General features: G+C 44.5%; 1 protein-coding gene across 1 annotated transcript in view; it reads right to left on the bottom strand.

The window, feature by feature from the left end:
- Positions 1-15,544, bottom strand: part of LOC311144415 (phospholipid-transporting ATPase ID-like) — a gene marked incomplete at its 3' end in the record, with an annotated part of 32,864 nt that extends 17,320 nt beyond the window's left edge. The window contains exons 1-4 of the mRNA XM_084180423.1: positions 15,376-15,544; positions 4,821-4,897; positions 4,264-4,322; positions 1,231-1,344 (exon numbers count right to left, since the gene is read on the bottom strand). Coding sequence (XP_084036549.1) covers positions 1,231-1,344; positions 4,264-4,322; positions 4,821-4,863 — 216 coding nt within the window. The 5' untranslated portion in view covers positions 4,864-4,897; positions 15,376-15,544. The remainder of the gene's footprint in view (positions 1-1,230; positions 1,345-4,263; positions 4,323-4,820; positions 4,898-15,375) is intronic.
- Between the last annotated feature and the right edge of the window lie 634 nt (positions 15,545-16,178).

The following is a 16,178-nucleotide window of genomic DNA, read 5'->3' as shown; positions in this document are numbered from 1 at the left end:
TAGCCTTTAGCTCAGTGCAGATGTTGCCTGTAATCTATGGCTTCTGGTTGGGATATGTATGTATGGTCACTGTGGGGATGACGGTGTCGATGCACTTATTAATGAAGCCGGTGACTGATGTGGTAAACTCCTCAATGCAATCAGATGAATCCCGGAACATATTCCAATCTGTGCTAGTGAAACATTCTTGTAGCTTAGCATCCGCTTTATTGGACCACTTCCATATTGAGCGCATCCCTGGTACTTCCTGTTTGAGTTTTTGCTTGTAAGCAGGAATCAGGAGGATATAGTTATGGTCATATTTGCCAAATGGAAGTCAAGGGAGAGCTTTGTATGCGTCTCTGTGTGTAGAGTAAAGGTGATCTTTTTGCCTCTAGTTGCACAGGTGATTTGCTGGTAGAAATGATGTAAAATGGATTTCAGTTTTCCTGCATTAAAGTCCCTGACCACTAAGAGTGCTGCCTCTGGATGAGCATTGTCTTGTTTGCTTATGGCCCTATACAGCTTGTTGAGTGCGATCTTAGTGCCAGCATCGGTTTCTGGTGGTAAATAGAGAGCTATGAAAAATATAGACGAAAACTCTCTTAGTAAATAGTATGGTCAACAGCTTATCATGAGGTACTCTAACTCAGGCGAGCAGAACCTCAAGACTTCCTTCCTTATTATTAGAGATCGTGCACTAGCTGTTGTTAACAAAGAGAAACACACCTCCTCCCCTGAGCTTCCCCGACGCTGCCGTTCTGTCCTGACGACGTATAGAAAAACCAGCTAGATTTATATCTGCTATGTCCTTGTTCAGCCACGACTATAGGATATTACAGTTCTTCAGATCACGTTGATAGGATAGTCTCGAACTGAGTTCATCCAGTTTATTCTCCAGTGATTGCAAATAGAACGGAGGGGTAGAGGCGATTTATCCACTCTCCGAAGTAATCTCGTCAGGTATCCCGCACGCCGGCCTCTGTAGCACCATCTCCTCCTTCTTCTAGTGTCGGGGATTTGGGCCTGTCTTTTGCGTCCGAAGCATTGAAGTAGAAGTCCTCGTCCAAAATCGAGGTTAGTGATAGCTGTTATGAGCGAGTAGCACACTGACGCAGCGCCCCATAGTCTGGAACTGGATACTCCTCCAAACTAATACTGTATGTCCTGATAATGCATGTTGAAACAAAAGGTGTGTGTGTATCTCTGTACGTATGTGCATATGCGTGTGTGTGTGTGTGTTCCACTCACTTGGAGTACCAGCAGAATGAGGAAGTAAGCGTTGGCTATTCTCTGGAACTGTTCAAAGAGGTTGAGGGGCAGGAAGGTGAACGCGTTGTACTTAGACGTCTTAATGGCATTGGTCTGGAGGAGGGAGGGAGGGAGGGAGGGAGGGAGGGAGGGAGGGAGGGAGGGAGGGAGGGAGAGTGTGTGAGTAAAACATAACATGATTTTAGAGAACCCATAAATTGAGAAGCCAATGAGAACTCATACAATGAGAAGCCAATGAGAACTCATACATTGAGAAGCCAATGAGAACTCAAACATTGAGAAGCCAATGAGAACCCATACATTGAGAAGCCAATGAGAACTCATACAAACATGTTCTCTGAGTGAACTTCTTCATAGCTCTGTCTCCGGCAGGGCTGCTGGCAGATCAGTGGTGCTGAATTAGCCTAACTCAATCAAGGTTAACTAACATTTCTCAACTGAGATAGGAGGAAATGAAACCAACATGTTTTCCAACTAAGCATTGTGCAAGATAAGACAAGACAATATAAGACGATACAAGACAAGACAATAGAAGACAAGAGCAGTTTCGTTTGCAATCTCCTACTTCCTCTTGGGGGGGCGTGGGATTTATTTAACATACTCTTTGAAGATGTAATGTTTCAGAAATGTTTCAGAAGATGGGCCGGGACTCCACTGTCTGAAAGATATTTAAATGAGAACCGGTAACGACATCACATTAGGAGCTGCGTGCTGAGTCTAATGTGTGTGTGTGTGTGATTCATTTTAGAACAGCTTGGTTTAAATGGTTAACAACTTTGGATCGCTACACTCTTGGAAAAAAAGGTGCTATCTAGAACCTAAAAGAGTTATTCGGCTGTCCCCATAGGAGAACCCTTTGAAGAACCCTGTTTGGTTCCAGGTAGAACCTTTTGGTTCCAGGTAGAACCTTTTGGTTCCAGGTAGAACCTTTTGGTTCCAGGTAGAATCCTTTTGAGTTTCATGTAAAACCTTTTACACAGAAGGTTTTACATGGCACCAAAAAGGGTTATCCTATTTGGGACAGCCGAAGAACCGTTTTGGAGCCCTTTTTTCTAAGAGTGTACTTTGATCTCCAACAGGCAGCTTTTAGCTTACATTCCATTAGAAGCTCACTTCTCAAAGGACAAAATGTATTTCAAAATGTCTCTCTTCATTGATAACAGAGAGGTCAGTGGCTTGTGGCGTTGGCTACAGTCCTAACACATGGAAGAACTGGATGTTTACATTATTCTGGTCTCTTAACTCAAGAGTTGTTCCCTAAACAAGATAGATCAATGAGAGAATAAAAAGCTGGGGATGGGAGAGGTGAGAGAGAGAGAGAGTGAGAGAGAGAGAGAGAGAGCGAGAGAGAGAGAGATGGAGAGGAGAGGAGAGGAGAGGAGAGGAGAGGAGAGGAGAGGAGAGGAGAGGAGAGGAGAGGAGAGGAGAGGAGAGGAGAGGAGAGGAGAGAGAGGAGGAGAGGAGAGGAGAGGAGAGGGGAGGAGAGGAGAGGGGAGGAGAGGAGAGGAGAGAGCTGTAGGGGGTTGATCTCAGTAGTAAACTAAAGTGTGTTTTTAATGTAATGTGTAACTCTACAGCAGATGTCTGAAACAATGTCCTATCCACTCAAGTCTTTGAACACAGTAAGCCATCTGTTCATATCTTTCTGTAAGGTCCACTCAACATGCTGTTTCCTATGTAATGACCTACGTGAACTGCAGTAAGTGCTTGGGATGCCCACAAGCTGTTTCCTATGTAATGACCTACGTGAACTGCTGTAAGTGCTTGCCAGACCAGACCTGACCTGACCAGACCAGACCACCAGACACTCAGACCAGACCAGACCAGACCACCAGACACTCAGACCAGACCAGACCAGACCACCAGACACTCAGACCAGACCAGACCTAACCAGACCAGACCTGAAAAGACCAGACCTGACCAGACCAGACCACCAGACACTCAGACCAGACCAGACCAGACCACCAGACACTCAGACCAGACCAGACCTAACCAGACCAGACCTGAAAAGACCAGACCTGACCAGACCAGACCACCAGACACTCAGACCAGACCAGACCTGACCAGACCAGACCTGACCAGACCACCAGACACTCAGACCAGACCAGACCAGACCAGACCACCAGACACTCAGACCAGACCAGACCTGACCAGACCACCAGACACTCAGACCAGACCAGACCTGACCAGACCACCAGACACTCAGACCAGACCAGACCACCAGACACTCAGACCAGACCAGACCTGACCAGACCACCACACACTCAGACCCCTGGCAGGGAGCCAGACACATGACAATAACCAGACAGTGACATATACAGTGCCTTAAGAAAGTATTCAGATTCCTTTCCTTTTTCCACATTTTGTTACGTAACAGCCTTATTCTAAAATGGATGAACAAAAAAAACACAATGCCCCATAATGACAAAGCAAAAACAGGTTTTTAGAAATGTTTGCTAATTTATTACAAATAAAAAACAGAAATATCACATTTACATAAGTATTCAGACCCTTTACTCAGTACATCCTTGAAGCGCCTAAAGCCTCAACGACCCTAATCACACAGCCAAGACAACGCAGGAGTGGCTTCGGGACAAGTCTCTGAATAGAAACAGGATGCACCTGAGCTCAATTTCGAGTCTCATAGCAAAGGGTCTGAATACTTATGTAAATAAGGTATTTAAGTGTTTTATTTTTAATACATTTGCAAACATTTCTGGAAACCTGTTTTTGCTTTGTCATTATGGGGTATTGGGTGTAGATTGATGAGGATTTTTATTTATTTAATCAATTTTAGAATAAGGCTGTAATGTAACAAAATGTGGAAAAAGTCAAGGGGTCTGAATACTTTCTGAAGGCACTGTATAGCCTGGTCCCAGGGGATTGATATATACTCAATACAAAAGGCCCACCCAAACACACACACAAACCAGGATGGTGAAACATACATTTTACCCCTGGGAATAACATGTACATAGGCACCCTCATACACACACATTCAACTAAACTCACCGCATATCTGAAGGAGAGGTTATACTCTCTGTCATTTGCCCTCAGTTTCCTCTCCAACTCTGAGAGAACAGGAGAGAGAGAGAGAGAGAGAGAGAGAGAGAGAGAGAGAGAGAGAGAGAGAGAGAGAGAGAGAGAGAGAGAGAGAGAGAGAACAGGACAGAGAGAGAGAGAGGGAAAGAGACAGAGAGAGAGCAAGAGAGAGAAAAGGACAGTGAGAGAGAGAGGGAAAGGGAGAGTGCGAGAGAGAGCGCGAGAGTGAGAAATAGAGTTGAGAGAGAGAGCCCCAGCAGAGCAACACAATTAGACCCAGCCAAATCATGAGACAACAAAAAGATAATTACTTGACAGTGTATACTGTAGTAATTAAGTTTGACTATATAATAAGGTTATACTACAGTAATAAAGAGTAAAACTGCAGTAGTGTCTTAGATGGGGAGAGGGGAGAGGACAAGAGAAAAGGAGAGGACAGATGATGGGGTAGCCATCTCTGAAGCAGCATTCTCCTTATTGTTAACTATTAAACATCATGAGAACAGCGAGGTTGGTCGGCTCCTCACCTCTCTCTTTCTTCTTGGCACAGTCCAGCCCAAAGAACGACATCTTCTCTGCTTCTTCATCTACCCCTGGTATTTATCTGGGGAAAGAGAGACCAGGGTTAGTTGTGTACTAACGTGCCATGCCATTCACACAATAACAATAACACAAGAAACATCTTGGGTAGAATATCGTTGTGACTACCATCACAGTGTGAAACATGTATCTTTACAAGTACATTGGTGATCCTAAATGGGTTAGTTCTGCTTCTCGTGGACAGGGGGTTTTGAGTTCGTAGTCAAACTTACGTACAAGGTTGAATTCTCCCCAACAACCACACAGTTCAGTGCATTTACTGTAACAGGGCTGGACTCTGCTGCCATTTCATTGCTCCTAAATCATTTTCCATAAAGTGATCTATGAGGTGTTCAGTACTCTCACACTCTCACTCTCTCACTCTCTCACGTGGTGGTGAGTCAAAGGGAGGTGCCCCTCAAAATGGCCAGACACTCTCCCCATGTTCTAAACACACTCAGTCTCCATACCATTGTTATGAGCCATCCTCCCCTCAGCAGCCTCCACTGGGGTGTATACATGTGTCTGAGTCATGTGGACAGCCCCCCTTACTAGCAGGAGGCAAACATGCGAAAAATGAACGTGAAAAGTATACATGTGAAAAATTCATGTGACTTCACCTGTGGCAAAAAAAATATCCACATGTGATTGGTTCAAACATGTGTCTTAATACATGTCTGAAAACCACATGTATTTTTTTCACATTATTTTTGCACTATTTTTTTTGTAAGGGCAAGCACTGCCTCCTGATACTCTGACTTTCTCGCTTTGAAACCCACTAAGACTGTTATCACCACAATGGACTGTTATCACCACAATGGACTGTTATCACCACAATGGACTGTTATTACCACAATGGACCGTTATAACCACAATGGACTGTTATGACCACAATGGACCGTTATAACCACAATGGACTGTTATCACCACAATGGACTGTTATCACCACAATGGACCATTATAACCACAATGGACTGTTATCACCACAATGGACTGTTATCACCACAATGGACTGTTATGACCACAATGGACTGTTATCACCACAATGGACTGTTATGACCACAATGGACTGTTATGACCACAATGGACTGTTATGACCACAATGGACTGTTATGACCACAATGGACTGTCTGTCTGTGTGTGTAAGGGGGGCTGGTGTTCAGTATTCCAAGACAGGAAGCAGCCATTTTAGGATCCCGCCCCTCAGGACTGGCTATCATGGTGACCTCAGCTTTGGATCTATTTATAACGCGTGTGTTTAAGAATGTGTGTTTTAAAACAGAGGCACAGAGAGGCCCCAGTCTGCTAAAATACGCACCCACCCACCCGCGCAAGCACGCACACACACATAGACACACACACACACACACACACACCTTCCAGTGTCACCTTCAACCCTACCAGACAGCTATACAGCCCCCTAAAAACACTACACAGTTCCATCCCACTCTGGGGTACCTTGCCAAACAAGGCACATCATTAAAGCAATGAGGAGAAGCTGATTTTAACCAACCAACTGTAGCTTTTTAAATGAGCTGTAAGAGAACGTTAACTGGAATGTCAGATATTCCACCAGAGTGATTATATACTGTATAATCACATCCTTCATAACGTCTGATTAGGTTTTAATTCTAACTGTTAAACGTTAACTTTTAAAATGCTGAGTACATTAAAGCTTGTGTTTTTGGCAAAATCTCTCTCTTTCCAGTCTCCACACACTCACAGCAAGACCACAGCGAGGCAAGGCTGCTAGGAGTGTGTGAGTTGAAGAGAGAGAGAGAGAGAGAGAGAGAGAGAGAGACATGGTGCCAGTCAACCTTATGACTGAACACTGACCTGAACACTGAGGTGTTTGTGTATACCTCCTCACAGAAGGGCACACGATCTCTGGTGTCAGTCTTATCCTCACAGAAGGGCACACTATCTCTGGTGTCAGTCTTATCCTCAAAGAAGGGCACACTATCTCTGGTGTCAGTCTTATCCTCACAGAAGGGCACACTATCTCTGGTGTCAGTCTTATCCTCACAGAAGGGCACACGATCTCTGGTGTCAGTCTTATCCTCACAGAAGGGCACACTATCTCTGGTGTCAGTCTTATCCTCAAAGAAGGGCACACTATCTCTGGTGTCAGTCTTATCCTCAAAGAAGGGCACACTATCTCTGGTGTCAGTCTTATCCTCACAGAAGGGCACACAATCTCTGGTGTCAGTCTTATCCTCAAAGAAGGGCACACTATCTCTGGTGTCAGTCCTATCCTCACAGAAGGGCACACTATCTCTGGTGTCAGTCCTATCCTCAAAGAAGGGCACACTATCTCTTGTGTCAGTCTTATCCTCACAGAAGGGCACACTATCTCTGGTGTCAGTCTTATCCTCACAGAAGGGCACACTATCTCTGGTGTCAGTCTTATTCTCACAGAAGGGCACACTATCTCTGGTGTCAGTCTTATCTTCACAGAAGGGCACACTATCTCTTGTGTCAGTCTTATCCTCACAGAAGGGCACACTATCTCTTGTGTCAGTCTTATCCTCACAGAAGGGCACACTATCTCTTGTGTCAGTCTTATCCTCACAGAAGGGCACACTATCTCTTGTGTCAGTCTTTTCCTTGTCTCCCAGTCTTCTACTGGACTGGACCAGTCTGGGATTCAATCAACGGCACATTGTTGACAAGTGCACTGAAAATGCGCTTCTATAAGAAAAGACCCATCCATTCTTTAACCCTCCCAGTATAATGTAACAGTCTGATTGTTAAAAGCTCTATCCAGAGTCCTAAGATAGTGCTCTCCACCTCAGCTAAAGGTCCTGTCATTTCTGAGACGTCATGTTCAGTTGATCTTAGTTCTGTCAACAGGTAGCTGGGCAGGAATAACACCTCTCTGCTGTTATCAGCGACCTGGTTATAATTAGACTTCTCTGTTAATGTACTGTGTGTACAGTGCATTCGGAAAGTATTCAGACCCCTTCCCTTTTCCCCACATTTTGTTACGTTACAGCCTTATTTTAAAATGGATTAAATTATTTATTTTCCTCATCAATTTACACACGATACCCCATAATGACAAGGTGAAAACCGGTTTGTAGGAACTTTTGCAAATGTAAAAAAAAGAAGAAAAAAAAAGAAATACCTTATTTACATGAGTATTCAGACCCTTTGCTAATAGACTCGAAATTGAGCTCAGGTGCATCCTGTTTCCATTGATCATCCTTGAGCTGTTTCTACAACTTGATTGGAGTCCACCTGTGGTAAATTCAATTGATTGGACATGATTTGGAAAGGCACACACCTATCTAAATAAGGTTCCACAGTTGACAGTGCAAGTCAGAGCAAAAACCAAGCCATGAGATCGAAGGAATTGACCGTAGAGCTCCGAGACAGGATTGTGTTGAGGCACAGATCTGGGGAAGGGTACCCCAAGAACACAGTGGCCTCCATCATGCTTAAATGGAAGAAGTTTGGAACCAACAAGACTCGTCCTAGAGCTGGCCGCCCAGCCAAACTGAGCAATCGGTGGAGAAGGGCCTTGGTCAGGTAGGTGACCAAGAGCCTGATGGTCACTCTGACAGAGCTCCATAGTTTCTCTGTGGAGATGGGAGAACCTTCCAGAAGGACAACCATCTCTGCAGCACTCCACAAATCAGGCCTTTATGGTAGATTGGCCAGACGGAAGCCACTCCTCAGTAAAAGGCACATGATAGCCCACTTAGCGTTTGTCAAAAGGCACCTAAAGGACTCGCAGACCATGAGAAACAAGATTCTCTGGTCTGATGAAACCAAGATTCAACTCTTTGGCCTGAATGCCAAGCGTCACGTCTGGAGGAAACCTGGGACCATCCCTACGGTGAAGCATGGTGGTGGCAGCATCATGCTTTGGGGATGTTTTTCAGCAGCAGGGATTGGGAGACTAGTCAGGATCGAGGCAAAGATGAACGGAGCAAAGTACAGAGAGATCCTTGATGAAAACCTGCTCCAGAGCGCTTAGGACCTCAGACTGGGGCGAAGGTTCACCTTCCAACAGGACAACGACCCTTAGCACACAGCCAAGACAACGCAGGAGTGGCTTCAGGACAAGTCTCAATGTCCTTGAGTGGCCCAGCCAGAGCCCGGACTTGAATCAGATCGAAAATCTCTGGAGAGACCTGAAAATAGCTGTGCAGCGACGCTCCCCATCCAACCTGACAAAGCTTGAAAGTATCTGCAGAGAAGAATGTGTGAAACTCCCCCAAACACAGGTGTGCCAAGCTTGTAGCGTCATACCCAAGAAGACTCGAGGCAGTAATTGCTGCCAAAGGTGCTTCAACAAAGTACTGAGTAAAGGGTCTGAATACTTATGTAAATGTGATATAAAAGTTATTTATTCTTTTATAAATTTGCTAAAACATCTAAAAACCTATTTTTGCTTTGTCATTATGGGGTATTGTGTGTAGTTGGATGAGGGGAAAAAAAACATTTAATCCATTTTAGAATAAGGCTGTTAGGTAACAAAATGTGGAAAAAGTCAAGGGATCTGAATACTTTCTGAATGCACTGTATGTATGCTGCACTGTTAAAAGCTGGCCTATTCTTGAGTGCAAATGCAGTTTGAGTGATAGCTATTAGAAGGGGAGCGGAGGAAGTGGAGGGGAGATTGCTGGAGGTGGCCTCCCCCGTGTGTGTGTGTATGTGTGTGTTGTAGAGAGAGAGAGAGAGAGAGAGAGAGAGAGAGAGAGAGAGCCAGATGGAGGCCTGGCCTTTCTCAACCTTATGACTGAAAACTGAACACTGAGGTCAAACTTATGACTGAACACTGAACTGAACACTGAGGTGTTTGTGTATACCTCTTCAAAGAAAGGCACACTATCTCTGGTGTCAGTCTTATCCTCAAAGAAGGGCACACTATCTCTGGTGTCAGTCTTATCCTCACAGAAGGGCACACTATGTCTGGTGTCAGTCTTATCCTCAAAGAAGGGCACACTATCTCTGGTGTCAGTCCTATCCTCAAAGAAGGGCACACTATCTCTGGTGTCAGTCTTATCCTCACAGAAGGGCACAGTATCTCTGGTGTCAGTCTTATCCTCACAGAAGGGCACACTATCTCTGGTGTCAGTCCTATCCTCACAGAAGGGCACACTATCTCTGGTGTCAGTCTTATCCTCACAGAAGGGCACACTATCTCTGGTGTCAGTCTTATCCTCACAGAAGGGCACACTATCTCTGGTGTCAGTCCTATCCTCAAAGAAGGGCACACTATCTCTGGTGTCAGTCTTATCCTCACAGAAGGGCACAGTATCTCTGGTGTCAGTCTTATCCTCACAGAAGGGCACACTATCTCTGGTGTCAGTCCTATCCTCACAGAAGGGCACACTATCTCTGGTGTCAGTCTTATCCTCACAGAAGGGCACACTATCTCTGGTGTCAGTCTTATCCTCACAGAAGGGCACACTATCTCTGGTGTCAGTCTTATCCTCACAGAAGGGCACACTATCTCTGGTGTCAGTCTTATCCTCACAGAAGGGCACACTATCTCTGGTGTCAGTCCTATCCTCAAAGAAGGGCATACTATCTCTGGTGTCAGTCTTATCCTCACAGAAGGGCACACTATCTCTGGTGTCAGTCTTATCCTCACAGAAGGGCACACTATCTCTGGTGTCAGTCTTATCCTCACAGAAGGGCACACTATCTCTTGTGTCAGTCTTATCCTTGTCTCCCAGTCTTCCACTGGACTGGACCAGTCTGGGATTCAATCAACGGCGCATTGTTGACAAGTGCACTGAAAATGTGCTTCTATAAGAAAAGGCCCATCCATTCTTTAACCCTCCCAGTATAATGTAACAGTCTGATTGTTAAAAGCTCTATCCAGAGTCCTAAGATAGTGCTCTGCACCTCAGCTAAAGGTCCTGTCATTTCTGAGACGTCATGTTCAGTTGATCTTAGTTCTGTCAACAGGTAGCTGGGCAGGAATAACACCTCTCTGCTGTTATCAGCGACCTGGTTATGATTAGACTTCTCTGTTAATGTACTGTATGTATGTATGCTGCACTATTTAAAAGCTGGCCTTTTCTTGAGTGCAAATGCAGTTTGAGTGAGAGCTGCTTTAAGGGGTGCGGAGGAAGTGGAGGGGAGGTTTCTGGAGGTGGCCTCCCCCTCCCTCTGTGTGTGTGCCAGAAGATTGATGTATTCCGGGATGTGACTCTTTCACAAAGCTCACAATGGGCTGCATAAGATGTCACACTGTTACACGTTTACAGGTACACGCAATGTACAATATCTACATTGCTGACCCATTTACACACTAACTAACACACAAAGTGAGACACACACACTCTCTTTAAGGTACTTTTAGGAAGTATGGTAACACATAGCTAAAACCTGTAGTGACAGAAAGCCTTGATTATCAGCTGGTAGTAGATCACAATAGAAGGAAGCCTCGATGACAGACCAGACCGGACCAGACCAGACCAGACCGGAACAGATGGGACCAGACCAGAACAGATGGGACCAGACCGGAACAGACCAGACCGGACCAGACCAGACCAGAACAGATGGGACCAGACCGGACCAGACCAGAACAGACCAGACCGGACCAGAATAGAACAGAACAGACCAGAACAGAACAGCTCTCACTGAAGGACTGAAAGGAAGAAAAAAAAACAGTTTTGGGCTGAATGCCCCAAACAGAGATGGGAGTACTACTGACCAACAAGACACTATGTCAATCCTACAGCACAGTAAAGCATGGACCATGGTAAAACACTATGACAGTAAAGCATGGGACCATGGTAAAACACTATGACAGTAAAGCATGGACCATGGTAAAACACTATGACAGTAAAGCATGGGACCATGGTAAAACACTATGACAGTAAAGCATGGACCATGGTAAAACACTATGACAGTAAAGCATGGACCATGGTAAAACACTATGACAGTAAAGCATGGGACCATGGTAAAACACTATGACAGTAAAGCATGGACCATGGTAAAACACTATGACAGTAAAGCATGGACCATGGTAAAACACTATGACAGTAAAGCATAGGACCATGGTAAAACACTATGACAGTAAAGCATGGACCATGGTAAAACACTATGACAGTAAAGCATGGGACCATGGTAAAACACTATGACAGTAAAGCATGGGACCATGGTAAAACACTATGACAGTAAAGCATGGGACCATGGTAAAACACTATGACAGTAAAGCATGGGCCATGGTAAAACACTATGACAGTAAAGCATGGGACCATGGTAAAACACTATGACAGTAAAGCATGGACCATGGTAAAACACTATGACAGTAAAGCATGGACCATGGTAAAACACTATGACAGTAAAGCATGGACCATGGTAAAACACTATGACAGTAAAGCATGGGACCATGGTAAAACACTATGACAGTAAAGCATGGGACCATGGTAAAACACTATGACAGTAAAGCATGGGACCATGGTAAAACACTATGACAGTAAAGCATGGGACCATGGTAAAACACTATGACAGTAAAGCATGGACCATGGTAAAACACTATGACAGTAAAGCATGGGCCATGGTAAAACACTATGACAGTAAAGCATGGGACCATGGTAAAACACTATGACAGTAAAGCATGGACCATGGTAAAACACTATGACAGTAAAGCATGGACCATGGTAAAACACTATGACAGTAAAGCATGGACCATGGTAAAACACTATGACAGTAAAGCATGGACCATGGTAAAACACTACGACAGTAAAGCATGGACCATGGTAAAACACTATGACAGTAAAGCATGGGACCATGGTAAAACACTATGACAGTAAAGCATGGGACCATGGTAAAACACTATGACAGTAAAGCATGGGACCATGGTAAAACACTATGACAGTAAAGCATGGACCATGGTAAAACACTATGACAGTAAAGCATGGACCATGGTAAAACACTATGACAGTAAAGCATGGACCATGGTAAAACACTACGACAGTAAAGCATGGACCATGGTAAAACACTATGACAGTAAAGCATGGGACCATGGTAAAACACTATGACAGTAAAGCATGGGACCATGGTAAAACACTATGACAGTAAAGCATGGACCATGGTAAAACACTATGACAGTAAAGCATGGGACCATGGTAAAACACTATGACAGTAAAGCATGGGACCATGGTAAAACACTATGACAGTAAAGCATGGACCATGGTAAAACACTATGACAGTAAAGCATGGGACCATGGTAAAACACTATGACAATGCTACAGTACAGTTCATGGACTATAGGCCAGACACCTGTCTGTTATGACACAAAAGATACAGCTATATATTGTGTTCCCTACAGGTTATAGAAAAGAGTAGCAGCTCTGAACTATCCTTTCAGACCCCCCATCCTACCTACCTGAACATTTGCTCTTTTAGTATTTCTCCAGTAGGTTTCCTGAAGGAGAAGGCCTATACTTTTACGTCAAAGATAATAAAACAAAATACTATAAAATACTATAAATACTACAGTATACTACCGTCCGCAAAAACACTACATTAAATACTACAGGATACTACAATCTGAAAAAACACTACATTAATTACTATAGTATATACTAGTTTTCTTTTACTGCAGTATTTATACTATAGTTAACTGTAAATACTACAGTAAATACTACTAAAGTCCGCAAAAACACTACAGTGAATCCTATAGTATTTATACCATAGTACAGGGTTTCCCAAACTCGGTCCTGGGGCATCCCCCTGGGTGCACCTTTTGGTTTTTCCCCTACCAACTCATCATCAAGCTTTGATTAAAAAAATAACTAAACGTGTACCAGGGGGGTCCCAGGACCGAGTTTGAGTAACCCTGCTATAGTATACTATAGTATTTTTTTTCATGTGGGGAACTACACTCAGAATGTACTGAACTTGTGTGCACCCTAATTCCTACATAAGTGCACTTTGGACCCTGGTCAAAAGTAGTGCGCTAAAAAGGGAACAGGGTGCCATTTCAGACGCACCCTTCCTGGTTGCAACACTTAATGTTTAGATGAAGTCATCGACTGGAGTAACATCATGTGTTGGAGCATTTTCATTATGACTTTTAAACCACTGATCCAGGGACAGATGTAATATTTAGATTATGATCGTCTAGGTTGGACCTGGGTTGAGGAGAACCGATCAGATACTCGGTGGTTGAGGGAGATACGGAGGTTGCGGTGGTACCTTGGGAGGATACTGTCTGTAGATCACGGAGTAAACGCTTCCTGTAAAGCAGTGGAATTCACCTGACCACATGCACTGACGTCAATGTAAAGTGGTAGTGTTGGAGGGGAGAGAAGTGAGGGGATCAGTCATGTGAGGCTACACTACAGTGACAGCCTTTTGACAGTACAAATATTTTTTTGACCGGAGCACAGAGAACACAAAAGCTCCCAACAATCAACTGCTGAATAATTAAATCCGACATCTCAGTCCACAAAGCCAGGTGTGAGCGCCCCCCTCTCAGTTTACCGGATAACAACACAACTGCTTTGATTGATCCTTTAAAGTCTAATAGTACTATTTATACTTCATTATAAAAAACAGCTTTGTCTCGTTCCATTGAACGTAGCACAGTCGTATCAATGATCGTATTCAACACACCTGATTGTTTGACCCCTTCAACACACCAGATGATTTCACCCCTTCAACACACCAGATGAGATGACCTCTTCAGTACACACGACGATATTATGCACGTGAAACGGGTTATTATGGTGAATACATAATTGATGTCTTTAGATTGGCTGTAGGGGACTGTGAGGTCACCGGATGAATAATATAGTAGTCTGAAAGGGACACTGTGGGTGACAACAGAACGATGTCGAGGTAGTGCCTCAGTGTAACACAGCAGCATAACGCTGGACAACGGTGTGGGTTAATGACACACTAAAACTAATGCCTGTCAACCAGCTAGACCAAAACACTGCAGGACACAAGTATGCACACGGCATTATGTTTATGCACGATCGTCATCATCATCATCCTCCTCCTCGCCATCATCATTGGGATTAATCCCAAAAATGACTTCGCTGTTCTGAAGTGTATTTCCCATTCTGGCATCCTCTCCAAACAAGGATCTTTAAGACAGGAAAAAATGCCAAACCCGCTTACTAGAGAAATAGACCATAGTTTAGGTAGAGAAACAATCAGTAATAAACATTAACGTCTAAGATGTAACAGTCCGAGCTTGTACAGACAAAGAGAGCATTTAACTGGTTGTTTAAAGGTTAGAAGGCATTGAAGTGATGTTGTAAAGATTGGAAAAAAAGTCACAAAAACTATTCCAAAGTTATGGCTTTCTCTCTCCCATTCTCTTACGCTCACTCCCTCTCTCCTTCCCAAACCATTCACTCCTGGAGTCATTCCTAGAAACCAACTCCTTCGTTCAGTCATTTTTTCCATCGCTTCAGGAGGAAAGAAAAGAGGGAAGAAAGATGGAGAGAGGGAACACTCTCTTTCACTACTTCCTCTCCCTCACCCTGACCCTGAGGTTAAGAGGCTTGCCACTGCTCTTACCGTTAGTCCCGGCTACAGCCGTGTGTGTGTGTCCGATGGAGTGTGAGACGAATGGCCCGGCAGTCTTGGGAAAGTCGGATCAATGAACAAGCTGCTGATATTTCATCAAGGCTATCCCCTCCTCCTTCACTCTCTGTCTCGCACACACCAACTCCTCTTTTGTGTTGCTCTACCCCTCCCTCATTCTGTTTCCGCTCCCTCCTCTGGCTTTCTGACACTCTTCTTTACTCTCTCTGTCTCTGCCCTCTCTCTCTCTCTTTCAACTCCTCCCTCCCTCCATCATTCACTGTTTCAAATAGTCCTACCTCCAATCTTTATTTTTATTCTCCCCTCTCGTCTGTCTCATGTTCTCTCTCTCCCTCACACTCCCCTCTCGTCTGTCTCATGTTCTCTCTCTCCCTCTCTCCCTCCCGAACACTCCTCTCTCTGCTCTCGTCTGTTCTCACATCTGGCTGGTGAAGGGGAGGTGTGCTTGGAATCTAGAGAGGACTCACACACACACACACACAGGGTGGGACTACACACACACACAGGGTGGGACTACACACACATACACTGTGTCTCTATACATCCCTAATCTCTCTCTTTCTCCTGTTTGTTATTTGCCCCAATAAGTCTCTCCCTCTGTGCTGTTCTCTTCTCTGTCACTAAGTCTCTCCCTCTGTGCTGTTCTCTTCTCTGTCACTGTCTCTCCCTCTGTGCTGTTCTCTTCTCTGTCACTAAGTCTCTCCCTCTGTGCTGTTCTCTTCTCTGTCACTAAGTCTCTCCCTCTGTGTTGTTCTCTTCTCTGTCACTAAGTCTCT

Source organism: Coregonus lavaretus, assembly GCF_964263955.1.
Source record: "Coregonus lavaretus genome assembly, chromosome: 17".
Lineage (NCBI taxonomy): Eukaryota > Metazoa > Chordata > Actinopteri > Salmoniformes > Salmonidae > Coregonus > Coregonus lavaretus.
Note: the sequence above shows the minus strand (reverse complement) of the source record. Positions and strands in the feature narration are given on the sequence as shown.